The 18178-nt window shown below is 39.0% G+C and overlaps 1 protein-coding gene and 1 long non-coding RNA gene across 3 annotated transcripts in view; one reads left to right on the top strand and one right to left on the bottom strand.

Annotated features, from left to right (window-relative positions):
• Nucleotides 1-18178, top strand: part of ALK (ALK receptor tyrosine kinase) — a 1220046-nt gene that overhangs the window by 1123175 nt on the left and 78693 nt on the right. The window contains exon 12 of the mRNA XM_074209779.1: nucleotides 10158-10320. Coding sequence (XP_074065880.1) covers nucleotides 10158-10320 — 163 coding nt within the window. The remainder of the gene's footprint in view (nucleotides 1-10157; nucleotides 10321-18178) is intronic.
• Nucleotides 3110-18178, bottom strand: part of LOC141504648 (uncharacterized) — a 44185-nt gene continuing 29116 nt past the window's right edge. For both annotated transcript variants that reach the window (XR_012473440.1, XR_012473441.1), the window contains exons 4-5: nucleotides 11710-11867; nucleotides 3110-4580 (exon numbers count right to left, since the gene is read on the bottom strand). This is a non-coding gene — a long non-coding RNA (uncharacterized LOC141504648). The remainder of the gene's footprint in view (nucleotides 4581-11709; nucleotides 11868-18178) is intronic.

The raw sequence follows: 18178 nt of genomic DNA on the forward strand, positions 1-18178 counted from the left end.
CAAATGCAATTCACAATCTTGTCATGGCATCACCTCCCAGATTTGGTGGTCTTCTTCAAGAATGAAGAACGAACAAACAAACAAACAAACAATCAACAACCACAGCAACAATCTCCCTAAGAGGCTCTTATCCCCATTTTACAATTGAGGAAACAACTTCAGAGAGATTTAAGTAGCTTGCCTGGGGCCACTTAATTATTAATCATCTGAATATTCATTATATAGTATCCAAACTTTGGTCTTTCCAATTTCAAATCCAATGCTCTATGCATTATGTCAAGCTGCCTCAGATAAGGTGAAAAGTAAAAATGAGTACAGATCTGGGAGTTCAGAGACCAGGGAGTCTCTGTCTCTTACTCATATGCAGATTTGGGCAAGCCTTGCCATCTCTCTGGAGTTCCTTCTCTTCATCTATGCAAATGAGAAGAAAGAGTCAAAATAGTCTGAGTTCAAATGCTACCTCAGCCATACCAGATGAATGACCCTGGACAAGTTATTTAATTTCTCAGTCTCAGTTCCCTCATCTGTTAAAAAAAATGGAGATAACACTAACATCTTCCACCCCAGGGTTCTCTTGTATGTTTTCTCAAATACATACAAACATTCACCAAGACACCAAAATCTGCCTAAGCATTTTGCCCTCTGCCATGTGCTTCAAGCATTCCTTCTCTGCCCTGTCTTCTGATTTTATCCTTTCACTATTAATAGAACCCACAATCCTGGGAGCTCTGCAGACCAACACTTGTTTCCATTGTCAACCATCGTCATATGTATTTTTTCATTCATTGGAAAGTAGGGACTGAGTCACTTTTGTTTTTATGTTCTAGCTGTCTAGCATGGTGTCTGGCACATGACAAGTACTTGATAACTTTTTATTCATTCATTAGTATGTACCATATTATTTCAGAAGATAGATAGTACTAACAATTGAAAGAATAAGTGTTAAAGGCAGTTAGCACAGTAGAGAGCACTGAACCTAGAATAGGATGATCTGAGTTTGAATCCTACCTCAACACTTATTAGCTATGTGACCCTGGTTCAGTCACTTAGCCCCTTATTTGCTTCAGTTTCTTCATGTGTAACATATATAAGTTGGACTCAATGATCTCTAAGATCTCTTGCAACTCTAAATCTGACCCTATGATCCTTTTGACACTTGCCTGAGTTACATATCTAGATGACCAACAATCAGTACATATCATTATATGTTGCTCTAAATGGGGAAAGAACAGTGGACACTTTCCTAGAAGAAAGTATTTTTATTGACTCAGTTTCCAAAGGGTAACTGGTATATTGCAGGAAGAACTAGGTTCAAACCTCATTCCCTGACCTAATTTCTCAATTTCTTCACAATTTCTTCTTCAAATGAGGGTAATAACAAGGACAGTGTAGGGTTAAGATAAGTTCATAAGAATGAAGCTCTTTGGAAATATTAAACAGTAGCTATTAAGGGACATCAGGGAAAGCAATCCACCTGGTTCTAAGCACAGTGACCTTTCTCCTTCCTAGAGATAATGCCACATTACAGATTTCAGAGGATAACTTGTCACCAAAAGATGAGGTTAGAATTTGCTATAAGATAAAGCAGTAGGAAGTCATCTTGGCATAATGGACAGAGCCAGCCTGCTGGTCAGGAAGACCCAGGTTGAAGTCCTGACAAAAACATAAATTGATGCAATGATCCTAGACACTTAACAGCTGGGGAGCTGGGGCAGGGAGGGGGTACAGATAGCTTTCTGAAGCTCAATATAGCAAAGCAGATACTGATCTGCCAGAAGGAGTTTCCTCAATGGGGACTCCCTTTATCAAAAAATAAAATAAAATAAACTAGCAAGTCTGGTCTGAAACAGGAAAATAATGCTGGGCTTATTGGGAGTAGGAAAAAATCCTATGTTTGTGAGTTTGAAGACATGGGTTCAACTTGGATGCCTACCAGTCATGTTGCCATTTTTTTCTCTGAGTCTCAGTTTCCTCAACTGTACAATGAGGATAAAATTAAGTACTATGACTTCCAGGGGCTGACCCTCATGAAGAAGGTGCCTTGCATTAGAGGATAATAGAAATATAAACTGTTATTATTAGAAGCATAGCATCACAACCCTCAAATGGTCATCTGACTCGATTCCTTAATTTTCTAGACAAGAAAACTGAGGTCTAAGAAGGTTAAGTGATTTTCCCCCAAGGACACACAGAGTCAGAATTTGAACTTAGATCTTTTACCCCAGAACCAGAAGTTTCCACTGAAACATTATGGCAAAACTACCAAAAAGAAAGAATGAAAGCCACTCCCCAACCCCAAACATCCATCTTCCTTTGACTCTCATCCTACACTCACTGGAGGAAACATATCCCCCTTCTCCCATTTGCTTCAGGGAAAGGTTATATAACTGGGAGACAATAAATTCGGGAACTCCGAGCTCAGCATGCCTCGATTAAGGTCATTAAGCTTGCTGTCTCCTCAGCAGGCAGGAGGATGCTCCATCATCATAAGAGAATGTGCTAAGCATTATTTGTTTGAGAGGGATGCTTTTAATTATAATTCCTCCCCATATTTCCTGGCATTGCCTCAGATACAATTCCTTGTCCCACTTGGCTCTGCTCAGCCCCCTGGGTATCTCCCTGCCCAGTTCAGTGGCCTTTTTAAGTGCAGGTGAAATTGGGCTGAAGTAGAAGGAGGAATGGGGGGAGGGTAAGCCTGAGAAGACAGCCTGAAAGACCCTAGAGGCCACAAGTGACCATCACCACTAGCTAATGGCAGGGAGCCCATCTCCCAGTGAAGCAGGAAAGGCAGAATCCTGGAGGAGAATCGTCCTGCTAATAACAGACATTCTAGATAAAGTCAAGATTTGCAAAGTGGTTTCCAAATGTGATCTCATAATGACCCTATGAGCTTTGTGCTACAGATATTATCATTCTTCTTTTCCAGATGAGGAAACTGAGGCTAAGAGAGGTTCTGTGCCTTTCCCAGAGTTACCACAACTGGTCAATGTCAGGACTAGAATTTGAATATCCTTGTCTTATTGGACCCAAGTCCAACAATGTCTCTAATATAGCATATGGAAATCATCTCTTACAGGCCTTGCCCAAAGCCTCCCTCCCTTCTGCACATTTCCAGCTGATAATGAATAGCAACCCTCCCCACCACCCCCAAAATAAGAAACTCACGACTGAGCAAATCAGGTCATTCCATTTTGAGAATTGGCATTAATTGTTAGAATGTTCTTTCTTACACTGAGCAGATGTCTCCCTTGCAGTGACTTCCACCCACTGGCACTCACCCTAATAATTTACATTCATATCAAGCTTTGAGGTTTCCTCACAGCCACCCTGCCAGGTAGTTCTTATCATTATCCCAATATCACTTATTTCTAGACTTTAGAAATCTATGATTTTTGTCACCAAGGGCAGCCACTCCACCAAGACAGATCACAATCTATCTGCAGCTTAGTAGGTGGCCTTTGAGAGTTTCTTGGCCCAAACAGACTGGTCCTTAGAGAACAGACATCCTTTCACTGAACATTGGACATTGAGGGACAGAGTAGCACAGTGGAAGCAGTCCTCTCCTACTTCTAAATTGTGTGACCTTGGATAAATCACTTAACTTCACTTTGCTCATCTGTAAAATGAGGTCATTGGATTAAATAACCCATTAAAATCCCTTCTTATTCTAAATCTAAAGATATAAATTGCCAGAACTTACATAAATCCCTTTTGTGGATATCTGACTCATACCCACTGCCTAATTCATAATATCTCCCGTTTACAAAGCACTTTTACAGAAACAATTCCATTAGCTCCTCCTAACAGAGGAACTGCACCTCTATGTAACCTTTTAATTCTTAGTGACAGGTCCTTTGAGGTCTCTTCCAGAATTGATATTCAAGAATTTAGGAAACAAGAAATTAGGAAAAGCTTACATTTTACTGAGAGAAAACATATACATTAGTACAAGTATGAATGAAACAATAAATACAAAGGAATTTCAGAAATTGTGGAAACAAATGGGATCAGGAAAGACTGTGGAAGAGATGATACTTGAGTTGTCTTAAAGGAATGTAGTAATTTTAAGAGGCAAAAAAGGAGGAAGGGAGCAGACCAGGTATCATAGGTGATAACCTATACAAACTCATGGAGGTGGAGATGGAGAGTTTATATATTCTCCCCTCATTCTTCTTTCTTCTCCCCACTCTCCTCCCTAAACCCCTGTTCCCCTTCTCTCTTTTATCTTCCTTGCCACCAATCTAATTTCATTTTCCTCTTACCTTTGCCTCTTTTTAAAACTGCTTCCTTCCTCCTTCACCTCTTCTCCTTTATTTATGAAGCTATTGAGGCACCTAGTTTCATCTGTCTCCTTTAACACTTCCAGTTAAAATGCCTTTCTGGAGCTAATGGAGAAAGGAAAGAGAGGAAGGAAGGAAGAAGAGACAAACAGAATGGGGGGGAAGAAAAAGAGAAGAGAGAGGGAGGAAAAAGTTTCATTTTGAAGATTTAGAAGGAATTGTGTTAAAAGATCACCCTTCTCTTGAGCAGTCCTGAAGCCTTGGTGGACCTCTGGGATTAATTTGCCCTCTCTAGTAGACCTGCAAGAGAGAAAAAAGCACAAGAGAATGAATCACATAGTTGAGATCTCCTTTAGGTTTTCCATAAGGGCTTCTCTTGCTAGAATATATAAAACACAAAAGGGCTCATGGGTCACTAAAGATGCTATAAGGACTCTCGGTTCCATGGTGAGCATAAAATGAGAGTACTCAAAAGGGATTGTTTAAAATCTAGAAAGTAATATTTCGAATACTCCCTCCACTAACATAGGTCTTCATGGGGAAAGGGCATCCAAAATTGCTGTTATCAATGAAGGACTCACCCTATAGCCAGCCTGTTGCTGGACCCCTCCAAACTTTGTCATGGGTCCTTAAATTGTATCCATTTTATCCATCCCTAGATTCATTCTTAAAGCCCACCCAGTTGAAAGAACCATTCAAATCCTATATTCCTCTGGCTTAGCCTTAGGGAACCTCCAAACCTCATAAGGCACTGGAATAAGAGAAGCAACCTCCCAGGATTGTTGTGGTGATCAAATAAGATGATTACAATGTGCTTAGCACAGTACCATATAAGTGCTAACTGTTATTATTAGCATGTCAGAACTCAAAGGAACCTTAGAGAAAATAATTGCAGAGGAACTAAAGTCCAGTAAGTGAAGTGACTTACCTTAGGTCATGTAACCATGGAGTAAAAGAATTAGTACTAGAACACATCTTTCCTAATGAGCCCAAGGCTTATGCCAATTAGCCCTGCTTCTAAAGCATCCATGACTAATACTTACTTGTCTAGAAAACAGAGGAAATGCAAGTCCCTTAATTAGGAAGTAAATCCCCAACTCTCTCCTTGATGGAGAAAAGAGCATAATTCAAAGCTATTTGATTACAAGTAGATTGAGCACTGAACCTACAATCAGAAAAACCCAAGTTTAAATTCAGACACTTTCTAGCTATGTGATCTTGGGCAAGTCACTTAATCTGTTTGTTTCCGTTTCTTCAACTTTAAAATGGGAATAACCAAGATTGTTGCAAGGCTCAAATGAGAAACTGAGATAAACAGGTTTAAGTGACTTATAGTAAGCACTATATAAAAACTAGTACCCTCCACATCCTTCCCTAAAAGATGAGTATGTGCCCATTATTTATTCCTTAGCAAGAAACCATCTGGAGTTTTACCCTTACAATAGTCATCCTCTTCTAATATTGCTAAAAGTTATAGAGAGGGTCCTATTCCAATGATGAGTAAAAAAATGGGAATCAGTTATTTGGTCAAAATGAAGGTAGCCAACCCAGGTCCTTATCCAAATCTCGACTAGTCCAGGGTCTTACATTCAATGAGCAAGTGTGATTTAAAGATCAAGGAAAAGGACCCCACCCTTAACTGGTCAAATATTTGTCTGCTTGGATAAATTAGAATTTCAACCTAGAGGAGTCCTCTGAGGAGAATACCAGGTAAATGTGAAATCACTGACACCCTGATCTAAAATTTGGGAATATTCATCTTATTGGGTATGTTAAAAGCTGTAATGGGACACTGAGGAGACAAAAATTTGATTTAGTAAATAAGGAACAAAAAAAGAGAGAGAGAGAGTGAGCCTACTTATATGCCACAATATCAGGTGGTACAATGGATAGAGCACTGGCCCTGGAGTCAAGAGGACCTGAGTTCATATCTGGCCTCAGATACTTAATACTTACCTAGCTATATGAATTTGGGCAAGTCACTTAACCCCATTGCCTTGCCAAAAACAAAAAAAGAAAAAATAATATATAGCACGAGGACACCAGGTACATAGAGGACACAGGGACAAAGAGTCTATAGAGATAGAACACTAGAGAGATCAATGCCTACTTCACATTGTTCTTAGACTCCCAGATGATTTTATTAGAGAAACCAATGACTTTTTTTGTGACTGGTCAGCTCCTTTATTAATATCTAGGTCCATCTATCAGATTAGAAAGCTACATGAGCTCCACTGTCTCCCAAACACTGTCTCCTAAACCAAGAATGTCTATCTAGAAAAACAATCTAGAACTCTAGACTTAGACCAGAGAGCCTATGTGTTCCAAACTTCTTGGGTCCCTGATCTCTCTTCTTTCTTTCCCAGAACAAAACTGTTCTTGGAGAGCCTTTAACCTCACCTCATTTCTGTACCTACTATCCATCTGATAATTTCTATAACTTTAGTCTTTCCCCCATATACCAATCACCAAACAATCAATATGCATTTATTAAGCACCTGTTGTATACTAGTTCTAGATTAAGCACTAGGACAGAAAAGAAACAGTCGATGCTCTCAAGGAACTTATATTCTAACAGAGAAGACAAAATGCATGTGTATATGTAAAGTAGGTGCAAGGCAACTCTGAAGGTGACGGAAGTAAGGTAGAAGTGGACCAGACAAGATTTCATTCATAAAGAAAGTGGTACTTAAGGGAGACAATTTGGAATTTAGAGTGTTACAAATGAATGTTAAAAATGATTTTTTACATGTAACTAGGGAAAAATAAAATAATAAATGCATTTTAAAAAAGAAAATGGTAGCTTAGCTGAGAAAGTTAGTAATCTAAGAGGTTGAGGTAAAGGGAAAAGAACATTCCTGCATGATCTGGAATGTTCTCCCTCCTCAATTCCACCTACTGGCCTTCTTGGCTTCCTTTAAGTCCCAACTAAAATCCTATTTTCTACAGGACACTTTCCCCAACCTCTCTTAATTCCAGTATTTTAACCTCTTTGTATCTTGTTTTGTATATATCTGTTTACATGTTGTCTCCCCCCCCACTAGACTATAAGCTCCTTGAAGACTATGATTGATTGTCTTTTGCCTCTTATAGTTTACCTCTTATCACAGTCCCTGTTTCTTAGTAGGTGCTTAATAAATATTTACTGATTAATTGATATTAATGAAGTAATGTGTAGTAAGGCTGAAAAGGCAGGATGGGATCCAATTTATAAAGGACTTTGAAAGGTAAAAATGAGTTTATATTTGATCTTGGAGATAAAAAGGAACTATGGGAGTTTATTGAGAAGGAGAATAACAAGGTCAGACATACCATAAACTTTAAGAGAATTACTATAGTGGTTGTATAGAGTGGGAAGATATTTAAAGCAGGGAGACCAATGCACACCATTGGAGAAGTTATTGCGATTGTATGGGTAAGAGGAATAAGGAACCCAAGCTTGCAAGCTGGCCATGTGAATGGAGATAAAGGGATATGTATGAGATGAGTTGTGGAAGCAGAAATGAAAAGATTTGGTAATTGATTGAATATTGGGATGTGAGTGAGGAATCAAAGATGACACCAAGGATTTGAACCTATGGGACTAGAAGAATGGTAGAGTCCTCATCAGAAAAAGTAAAGTTCCTTAAGAGAGATGAAATGATGATTGGGGGAAAGGTTAGGGCAGATTAGATCTATTTCATACATGATGAGTTGAAGGTGCTTGCAGGAAGTCCAGTTTGAAATGTCCAAAAGGCATTTAATAAATCAGGATTGGAGCTCAGGAGAGAAGTTAGAATTGGATATGTAGATCTGGAAATCATCCTATACAGTTAATCAAACCCTGAGTTGCCAATGAGATCACCAAGTAAAAGAAATGAAGGTCTAAGATAGAGCCTCAGGGAAAATCCACTGATAGAGGATACAATACATATAAATAATCAGGAAGGAAACTGAAAAACATCAATCTAAATGGTAGAAGGAGAACCAAGAGAGAGAAGCATCATGAAAACCCAGAGAGATTTTTATGGGGGATGGGGAGGGAGAGGAAGTGTTAAATGCCAAAGAATAAAAACTGAGAACAGTTCATCAGACTTGGCAATTAAGAGGTCATTGGCAGATTTGGAAAGAGCATAGCTAGAAGGAACTTTGAAGATGATGGGATTATAGATTTAAGCCTTAAAGGAATCTCTGAGAGTGTTGAGTCCAATCCCCTCATTCTGAACTTTGACAGGTCATGCAACTAATAAATGTTAAGGAGAGATTTGAACTTGTATGTACCTGCTCCTAGTCCAGTGTTCTATGCAAAATATCATGCTGCCTCTCATCATTTAGTCCAATCCTTTCATCCTACTTATGGGGAAACTGAGACCAAGGGAGATGAAAGAAAATGCATACTACCACTTCCTACCACATATTACCACTTCAGTGACTATGCCCTACATGTTTCTCTACTCTGGCTGCTCATTTTATTTGTTACTCCAAGAATATCTAACTCAAAAGAATCAGTACCAGCCTTGTCCTTGTTTCTTCCATATTGCCCCTAGTCCTCTCCATCCATGCCTAAACCAGAGCTTTTGACCTTGCAAAAGCATTAGTATCATTGGATGGGCTCAGTTCTTCTAAACTATTATCCTTAGTACACTAGGTTTAGGGGTAGTTGGGTACAGGGGATAAAGGGAAGAGGAAAAGAGAAAAGAGAATTAAAAAAGAATATTCAGGGCAGGAGACAAAAACCAGGGTTCAAGTCATAACCACAGTGATTACAGTGACATGGAGCCTGAGGGTCATAGTTATGGATGATCATGATCACTAACTGGCCTTTGGAAATCACAGATAATGTAGCTAGATCTGGGGCAGAACATGAACACAAAATACAATTCCTGGCAGAGATAATTGGCTTCCTACTCCCTACAACTGCCTATGGTGATTTTAGGTAACTCACATTGCCTTTTTTTTACTGTTTTAATCTTTTTCCCAATTAAGGGAGTTAGTAGTACCGCAGGTTTAGGTATAGCTTGGCTATGGTTGTGTGAGTTTCTGTCCCATGTGGAATTCTGTATTAGGCAAAATGAGCACAGCCCCTATCTCAGGGAGAGGAAAGGAGAAATGAAGTTAAAAAAAGAAAAAAGACAAAGCAAAATCTTATTCTTGTTATTATCATTATCATAACATCTCTATCAATAAGGATAGAATCAGAGGGTTTAGAGATGGAAGGAACCCCTTTAATTTATACATGAGGAAACTGAGGCACAAAGGAGGTAAAATTACTTCTATAAGTTTGCATACTCAATAGGTAGCAGAGGCAGATGTCCATCCCTTCCTCAAAGAGCCTATGACTGAAAATAATGATCATAACAGTGTCAGGGTAGATTGATAGGTTTCACTGAATTGAGATGGCTGGGTTTTGTTTGTTTGGTTTGGGGTTTTTTTACATTTTGTTGCAAGAAATAACTCATTGTATAGAGGAGAGAGAAGGGATATAGTTAGAGATAAATGTGATGTGAAGCAAAATATATCATTAAAAATTGAATAGCCAGACCAGGATTTAGACATATGATTCTCAAGCAATTGTTTTGTCCCGTGATAGCACAATGCCTTTTTCCTTTGAATATAAGCTGTGGTTTTTCACTGATGAAAAAAAATAGGATAAAGAAGTGGGGTGGGGATAAGTCATGGAAGGCTCCTTGGAAGAGGTGATATTGGACTCAAGAATGGGCTTCAGGGCTGCCTGCTCAGGGACAGAGACAATGGAAACAAGACTAAGCAAAGGAACCAAGAGAAACCTGACTGTGCACATGGCTCCCCCTGGTGGTGATATATGGGAGTTCTCATCTTCCCCAAGAAAAAAGGTTCATTGCAATGATGATTCTCCTTTTTCTTATTTTTTAATTACAGTTCACTGGCTCTTCACCACATGTGGGGCCAACGGGCCCCAGGGACCTACACAGACCCAGTGCAACAATGCCTACAGGAATTCTAACCTGAGCGTGGTAGTGGGCAGCGAGGGAGCCCTAAAGGGCGTGCAGATCTGGAGAGTGCCAGCCACCAACACATACAGGTGTGTGTCTGTGTGTCTGTGTGTCTGTGAGCATCTGTGTCTATCTTGTCCCATCTGTGCCATCTGTGTCTGTGTGTGTGTGTGTGTGTGTGTGTGTGTGTGTGTGTGTGTGTGTGTAGATGTCACAACAGTTCTAGCTGGGATGGAGGAAGGAAGAAAGCAAACAGAGGGCCCAGCCTGACTTTTCTGGATGGAATTGGAGTCCTTTGTGTGGAAAGACATTCAGAGTCTTCTATAAGCACCTACTGTATGCTGAACATTGTGCAGCAGAGGACAGTCTCATGATGCCAACAATCCAAGACGGGGACAGTACAACTGATAATTGATATACTATCAGTACAACTGATAACTATAGTATTTCATCTATATAAACCTTATATTTTATAGAAGGCTTTATTCACAGCCTGGGTTCTCTAAGAATCATTAGATCCATTTTTCAGAGAAGTATGAAAAGCTCAAAAGGGATGTCATGAGGGGCGGCTAGGTGGCGCAGTGGATAGAGCACTGGCCTTTGAGTCAGGAGTACCTGAGTTCAAATCCAGCCTCAGACACTTCATAATTACCTAGCTGTATGGCCTTGGGCAAGCCACTTAACCCCATTTGCCTTGCAAAAACTAAAAAAAATGGATGTCATGGTCATAAGGTTGATTTAAGATGGAGACATTCCTTCACACCCACTCTCCCCACTCCAAATTCAATAAATACTCTCTTAGAACCTTAATAGAGATGATTCCATGATACCCCACTATTTCTCCTACAACATATTGTGTGCACTTATATAGGGAGAGAAATATATTCATATATGTATGTGTAACTAGCCGTATATGGGACATCCATGTGGGAAACTCCCGGTATGAAAATTCCCTCCATTGATGCATCCAGGCAACTGTTTTGCATATAAATATATATCCATATAATTTATCATATATATGTATATATCCATATAATTTATCATATATATGTATATATATGTATATATATATATATATATATACATATATATATATATATATATCTCCTGTATATAGTCTTAGAAAATTTCTTGGAACAACAAGAGCTTACATGGATCACCCCGCTAATATGTATCAAAGGCAGGTTCTGAATAATAGCAAACATTTATATAGTGCTTGATCTGAACTAGGCACTATGCCAAGTGCTTTGCAATTATTATTTCATCTGATCCTAACAACAATCCTAGGAGGTAGGTGCTCTGCTAATTCTCACTTTATAGATTGAAGGAACTGAGATCAGCAGAAGTTAAGTGACTTGCCCAGGGTCACACAGCAAGTAAGTGTCTGAGGCTAAATTTGAACTCAGGTCTTCCTGACTCCAGACCCAGAACTCTACTCATTGCACCACCTGGCTGCCTTTCTTGTCTTCCAGACTTGCCTTCTTTCCATTGTGCCATATTAGTTTTCAGTAGTAGTAGATGATTGTTGCTTTTCCCATATAAAGAAGGTGCTCCATCCTCCATCTGCAGGGGAATCATTTATTCATTCACCATGCTCTGCTAAGCACCATTCTCTGCAGAAGACTGGGTTAGGTACCTGAAAAGACACACAGATAATTAAGTCATGATTGTACGGAACTGTGCTCCCATGGAAAATACAGTGGAACAGGGATATACAGTATAACCATAGACATGCTTGACTTTATCAATAATAATACACTAACTTTAGAACTTTCCAAAAGGCATCATGCAAAAAGATCCTAAGTCAGGATGTCTGCTTTGTGAAGTCTGAGGAGAGAAAGGGCACTTCTGAACAAGCAGAAGGGGTGATGGAAAGCAGGGGAAGCTCCATGGAAGAGGTGGCACCTGAATTAGGCCTTGAATGACGAGTAGAGAATATAAAAAGGCAGATATGAAGGGAAAGAGAAGAGGCATTCCAGGGTCAGGAAATGATATGAAGGGAAGATTGAATCAAAGTTTTGAGTTAGGAGAAGACCTGGGGGCCAACAAATCCAACTCCCTTGTTTTACTGAGGAGGAAACAAAGGAAATTTAAATGACTTTCCCAACTTTCTATAAGTAGCAAATGTCAAAGGTGGATTTGAATCCAGGACTTTTTTCAGGGGATCTCCCTGCCTGGTCACTTAAGTTTGACTGAAGTTGTTTTTATTGTTGTTGTTACTACATTGCTTTTGTTTGTGTATGATTCTTCAAGACCTCCTGTGAGATTTTCTTGACAGAGATACTAGAGTGGTTTGCTGTTTTCTTCTCTAACTCACTTTACAGATGAGGAAACTGAGGTAAACAGGGTGAACTGATTTGCCCAGGGTGACACAGCTAGTATATATCTGAAGTCAGAACTAAGGAAGATGAGTCTTCCTCCCTCCAGGCCCAGCATTCTATCTACTCCTGTATTTTACATTGAGGAAACTGAGGCAAACAAGGTTAAGTGAATTGCCCAAGGTCACCCAGCTAATAGTGTCTGAAGCCAGATTTAAATTCAGTTCTTTCTGAAGAACTTTCTGAAAATCCCAGGCCTAACACTGTATCTATTAAAATAACTCACCTGGAGCTATTCTGTGTAAAAGGAAATAATATGAATTAAATCTGGAAAGGAGAGGTGGCAACAGATTATAGAGGCCTTTTAAATATTAAGCTGAGAAGTGTGGACTTCCTCTGATAGACCAAAAAGAGTAATATAGCATTTTGGTTTTTGAGCAGAGGAATAACAGAGTCAGATTTGAGCTTTAGTCTTGCAGAAGAATAAAGAAAGGATTACTTCTATGAGACTGGAAATAGGAAAAACAATTATAGGACAAAGAAACTGTCCAAGTCTAGATGAGTGGGAGATAGATGTAAGGCATGTTGCAAAGGAACATTTACAGAGAGCTGGTAACTGAATGGATATGAGGACTAAAGCATGAAAGATGACAAAGGTTTCAAGCATAGTAGCTGACTGAATAGGAGAACCAAACACAGAAACAGGAGTCAGAATTTCCTTTTGACATTGATCAAGACAAAGGTGCCTAGGTCTTCTCTGTTTACCTGTGATCAAGGTTCTTAATCTTCTATGGGCCTCAGTTTTATCTGTAAAATGAAAAAGTTCATCTCGATGCCCATGGGATGCCAGCTCTAAATCTACCAACTAATAAGGTTAACAACTAGATTTGATGAAGAAGAGGACCTTGTGGCCCTTCATAAGAGAACTTTCTGTGGAAATATAAAGACAAAAGTTATTCTGAATAAAGATGTGGATTCTAAGCCATCTTTCTAGTAAAATAAATGAGCTTTTCATTGAACTTCAAAACACTTTGGTCCCATTTTTGGATAGTGACACAAGGGTAGCTAGGTGGTACAATGGATAGACTCTGGACCTGGAGTCAGGTAGACTCATCTTCCTGAATTCAAACCCAGCCACAGACCTTTTATTAGCTATGTGACCTTGAATTAGTCACTTCATTCTGATTGTCTTAGTTTCTACAACTCTTAAAAGAAGCTAAAGAAGGAAATGGCAGGCCATACCAGTATCTTTGCCAAAAAAAACCCAAATAGTGTGAAGAGTCATGCACAGCTGAAGATAACTGAACTACAACAAGTGTTCTAGCAGTAGAACACAAATATACAAGTAAAAAGAAAAATGGTCCCTGCCCTCAAGGAGCTTACATTCTAGTTGCTCTGCTCAGTATGTCAACCTCTGCCTTCCATTCAGTTTTCACTGATACCCCAATTCTACTTTATCTATCCCCAACTCTGACTCAATTATGAGAGCATATGAGAGTATATATATATATATATATATATATATATATATATATATATATATATATATATATATATCTCACATTGCCCTACTCACTTCTCCTGATCTCTTTCCCCTACCTTGCTATATAGTATTGCAGGTATAGCCAAGATAACTGACTCCCAACTCTAGTTTTTCCATTGCTTGATGGCACTTAATAGATAAAAGTGTAACAGGAAATAGACCTGCACACTGACTCCTTAAGAACAGACAAGTGCTCCATCAATCCTGATGCAGAGGAAATTAAATGTTTATTATTCTTACTTTATCAATAAAGGCAACAAACCTCCAGTGTAGTATAACCAAAATCCACAGATAATTAGTCTAGCTCAGACCAAATAATGTGGAAAGAATACAAGATTCTGGAGTCAAAAGTCCTAGGTTCAAATCCCACCTCCCACACTTACCAGTGTGCCTTTTGGCAAGTTATTAACATCCCTTGGCCCTGGTCTTCTCATCTATAAAATGGGGGAATTGAACTAGATGATCTTGACTCCTTATAGTTCTAACTTATATGTGTGGTACTAAAAGTTGAATGACTAGGAACTACAAAGAACAGTTTATAATTCAATTCAATTATGTAAATACTTTTGAATGAATGAAAAATCATTTATAAGTGCATAAAATTTAAAAAGCAAGAATCCTTCCTCTTAGGAACTTCATATTCTAACAATGGGGAGACAGTTTGATGTTTTAGAATGTGAGCCTCTTGAGAGTAGGAAACATCCTGCTTTATTACTTCAACTCAATCAGATTAGAAAGACCAATGAGCTTTAGGGTATAGTGGCAAAAACTACCACTTCCTTGATATCATTTCTCTTGATAAAATCATGCCTTTTTCTGATATTGATCCATATCTGGATGCCAAGACCTTTGGAGTTGAAAACTTGCTTTTTTAGATCTTTGGTCACTATGGCTTCTAAGGAGATTGGGAACTCTTGCATCTCCTGTATTAGAGATAGTTAGCAGGTCACATCTCTGCAAGAGTTGTATACTTTGGACAATAGTCAAAAGTGTTGGGTTAGAAGCAGGGCCAATTTGGTGGCAATCTGTTTCTATTATTTCATTTCATTTTGTTTTGTAATAATCTTGAAAGTAGATATTATTGTTATCCCCATTTTACAGATGAAGAAACTGAGGCAGAAAGAGGTTAAGTGACCCAGGGTCACACAGTTGGCAAAGGTCTAAGGTTAGATTTGAGTTCAGGTCTTTCTGAATCCTTGCACTGCTCTTGATGGATTTGTTGGTATCTTAATTCTGAGCAGTCTTGACAGGTTTCCAATGGGAGGTAGGGGTAAATGCACCTAGAATATGTTGCCTCTTATTTCTCCCTCAAGTTACCATGGTACTTTAGGCAGGATGAAGTAAGGAGCAAGACACCTACTTCAGATAAGTAGATTTCATGTAGATTGTTGGGGTTTACTTGCTCCAGTGATGGCAGTTATATAGATGATAGGACCCTTTTCTAGAGAGTTTGCTTCCCTGGAGGGGCAAGGCTGGTGGCATAATTGAGTTGTAGTTTGGGGGATGTATAAGCCACTATCTTGGACTCTCCAAGAGATACAAAGTTGATTAAGACACAGACTTTACCCACCAAAAAACTTGACAATCATCAGAGGAATGAAAAGAGTATGTGACCAGGAATCAGAGCACTGGTTCAAATCCCACCCCTGATGCTTACTTATAGAGGCCCTTAAATATTAAGCTCAGAAGTGTGGATTTCCTCTAATAGACCACAAAGGGTAATATAGCATTTTGGTTTGGGGTAACCTTAGGGAAAAATCATCTAACTTCTAAGAACTACAGTTTCTTCATCTGTAAAAAGAAGTAGATAACTTCTGAGGTTTCCCTCTAGATCTAGATCTATGATTCTAAATTATTTAGCCTCCCCGGGTCTCAGTTTCATTATCTATAAAATGAGGGGTTTGGGGTGGATATTAAATCTATGGTTCTATTTGTTTCATGCAACAAAATACTCCTTCCTGTGACAATATACCCCAGGGCTGAGTAATTCCATTCCCCTCCCCTACTCCAACATTCAAGTCCTCTGGGAAGAAAAGGATAAGGGAGAAATCTTTGTTTGTTTTCTTTTTTTTCTCCACTAAATGTTTTCATGGCAGAGCTGCCTCCACTCTTGGGATCAAAGGATAAGTGCATATTTAGGTATGCTTTTGCTGGAGTGAGTGCTTTTAGGCAGACATTCTATATGGAAGTGTGATAATGAAGTTTGGTTGCAATTAAATTAGCAACCCAAATGACACCAGACAGTCTCTTGGGAATCATGTTCCAAAGACAGTATTTGCATTGGCTTGGTCCTTGGTTACCAACAAACTTTCCTGTCCTTGCCATCCCAGCCCTCCCTTCTTCCTGATTAGATAGCACAAACCTTGTGGGGTGGTGGGCTGGGATCAGGAGAAGAAAGTGGAAAGGAAAAAAAAAAGAAAGTGGAAAGGATGAGAGTGAACAGATCTAAGCACACATACGTTATGTGTGCATTGGGGCACCTATACTAGGGATCTCCTCTTAGAAGTCCTGTAAGCCTGGAGAAATCTGGGAGGGGATAACAAATTCCTATACTAATCCATATTTTGTCCATTCTCTTTTTAAGAGAGAATTTAATTTGACTCAAAACATTAAGCTGTTATTAAGTACCTGCTCTGTGATGAAGTAGATAAAGTTCTAGTCTTAGAATCAAGAAGACCTGAGTTCAAATTCTGCCTTGGATATTTTCTAACTGACTTTTACCCTCTTTTAACCTTAATTACCCATCTGTAAAATGAATGAGCTGAACTTGATCTTTAATAGATAGAATTTACAGGTTTTCAGTTTGATAAACCCTAATTCTGTTTCTATTATTTCATTTTATTTTATTATGCAATAATCTTGAAAGTAGATACTTTTGTTATCCCTATGTTACAGATGAAGAAATTAGGGCAGAAAGAGGTTAAGTGACCCAGGGTCACACAGTTGGCAAAGGTCTAAGGTTAGGTTTGAGTTCAGGTCTTTCTGACTCCAGATCTAGGGCTCTATCCACTGAGCCACAAAACTGCCTGAGACCCTTCTAAACACCAATTCTATGATCCCATATGCCAGGGGCCAGGGATGGCAAGGCAAAAATGACCATTAGAGAAAATGTCAAAAAAAAGAGGACTCATTACAAGTTATTGAGCGGGGAGGGGGAATGAGTCAATCAGACAAAAAGATTTATTAAATTCCTGCTAGGTGTCAGACTGTGTGCTGGCCACTGAGAATACAAAGTCAAAAGTGAAACAATTTGTACTCTTAAAAACTTAGATGAGAGCTCTACTGTGCTCATTTAACAAACTTTTATCATGCCTCCACTATACATCATCTTCCAGTCTGTTTTCCCCCTAGCATCATCAGAGAAGGAAGGCAATGATCCAACCTCCAGAGTCACAAAAGAAAGAAAATTGCTTATCTCATTCTGCTGGGACAGAAATGGGGAGAAGTCAAACCCCCTAAAACCCACAGAGGCCTCCCCTCAGTGGTTAACTCATCCTCTAATCATAAAGAGATAAATTCAATGGATTAATAATAAGTCCAAGCAACTAGTAATATCCACTCTATATCAGCTGAGCAACTAGACACCCCCACAACTGTACTGATTCACACAGTAGAAAATCATTTTTCTAGCAAGGATTATGTCCATAATGTAAACCATTTTTCCAGTCTGGTTCCATTCATTGGACTTCCTAGTTGAAAGTTTTTTCTACCAGATAGGTCCCTTATTCTTCTTCCACCTTGACCACAAGTGGAGCATTCAAGAAGCAGTAGGAGAAGAGGGGATTTGGTTTCCTCAGGAGTGTCCCTGAAAGGGAATATAAAGGTATTAACTAGGAATTGAAGCAGAGGTCCCCTCTACACAACCCCTCCCTCTCCTGCTGCCCCTGGTTCTTCACTTGGCTGCTTCCTATAGCTACATTCACATTTAAGGTTTGCAGAATTTTTCTTTACAACTGTCCTGTAATAGAGCCAATATAATATATTATAATATAACTTATATTTTCCTATTTTTTAACTCACAGATTCCTGGAACTGGAAGCATCCTCAAAGGTCACCCAATTCAACCTTAAAAACAATCTCAACAGC

The sequence above is a fragment of the Macrotis lagotis genome, chromosome 1 (genome assembly GCF_037893015.1).
Source record: "Macrotis lagotis isolate mMagLag1 chromosome 1, bilby.v1.9.chrom.fasta, whole genome shotgun sequence".
Taxonomy (NCBI): Eukaryota; Metazoa; Chordata; class Mammalia; order Peramelemorphia; family Peramelidae; genus Macrotis; species Macrotis lagotis.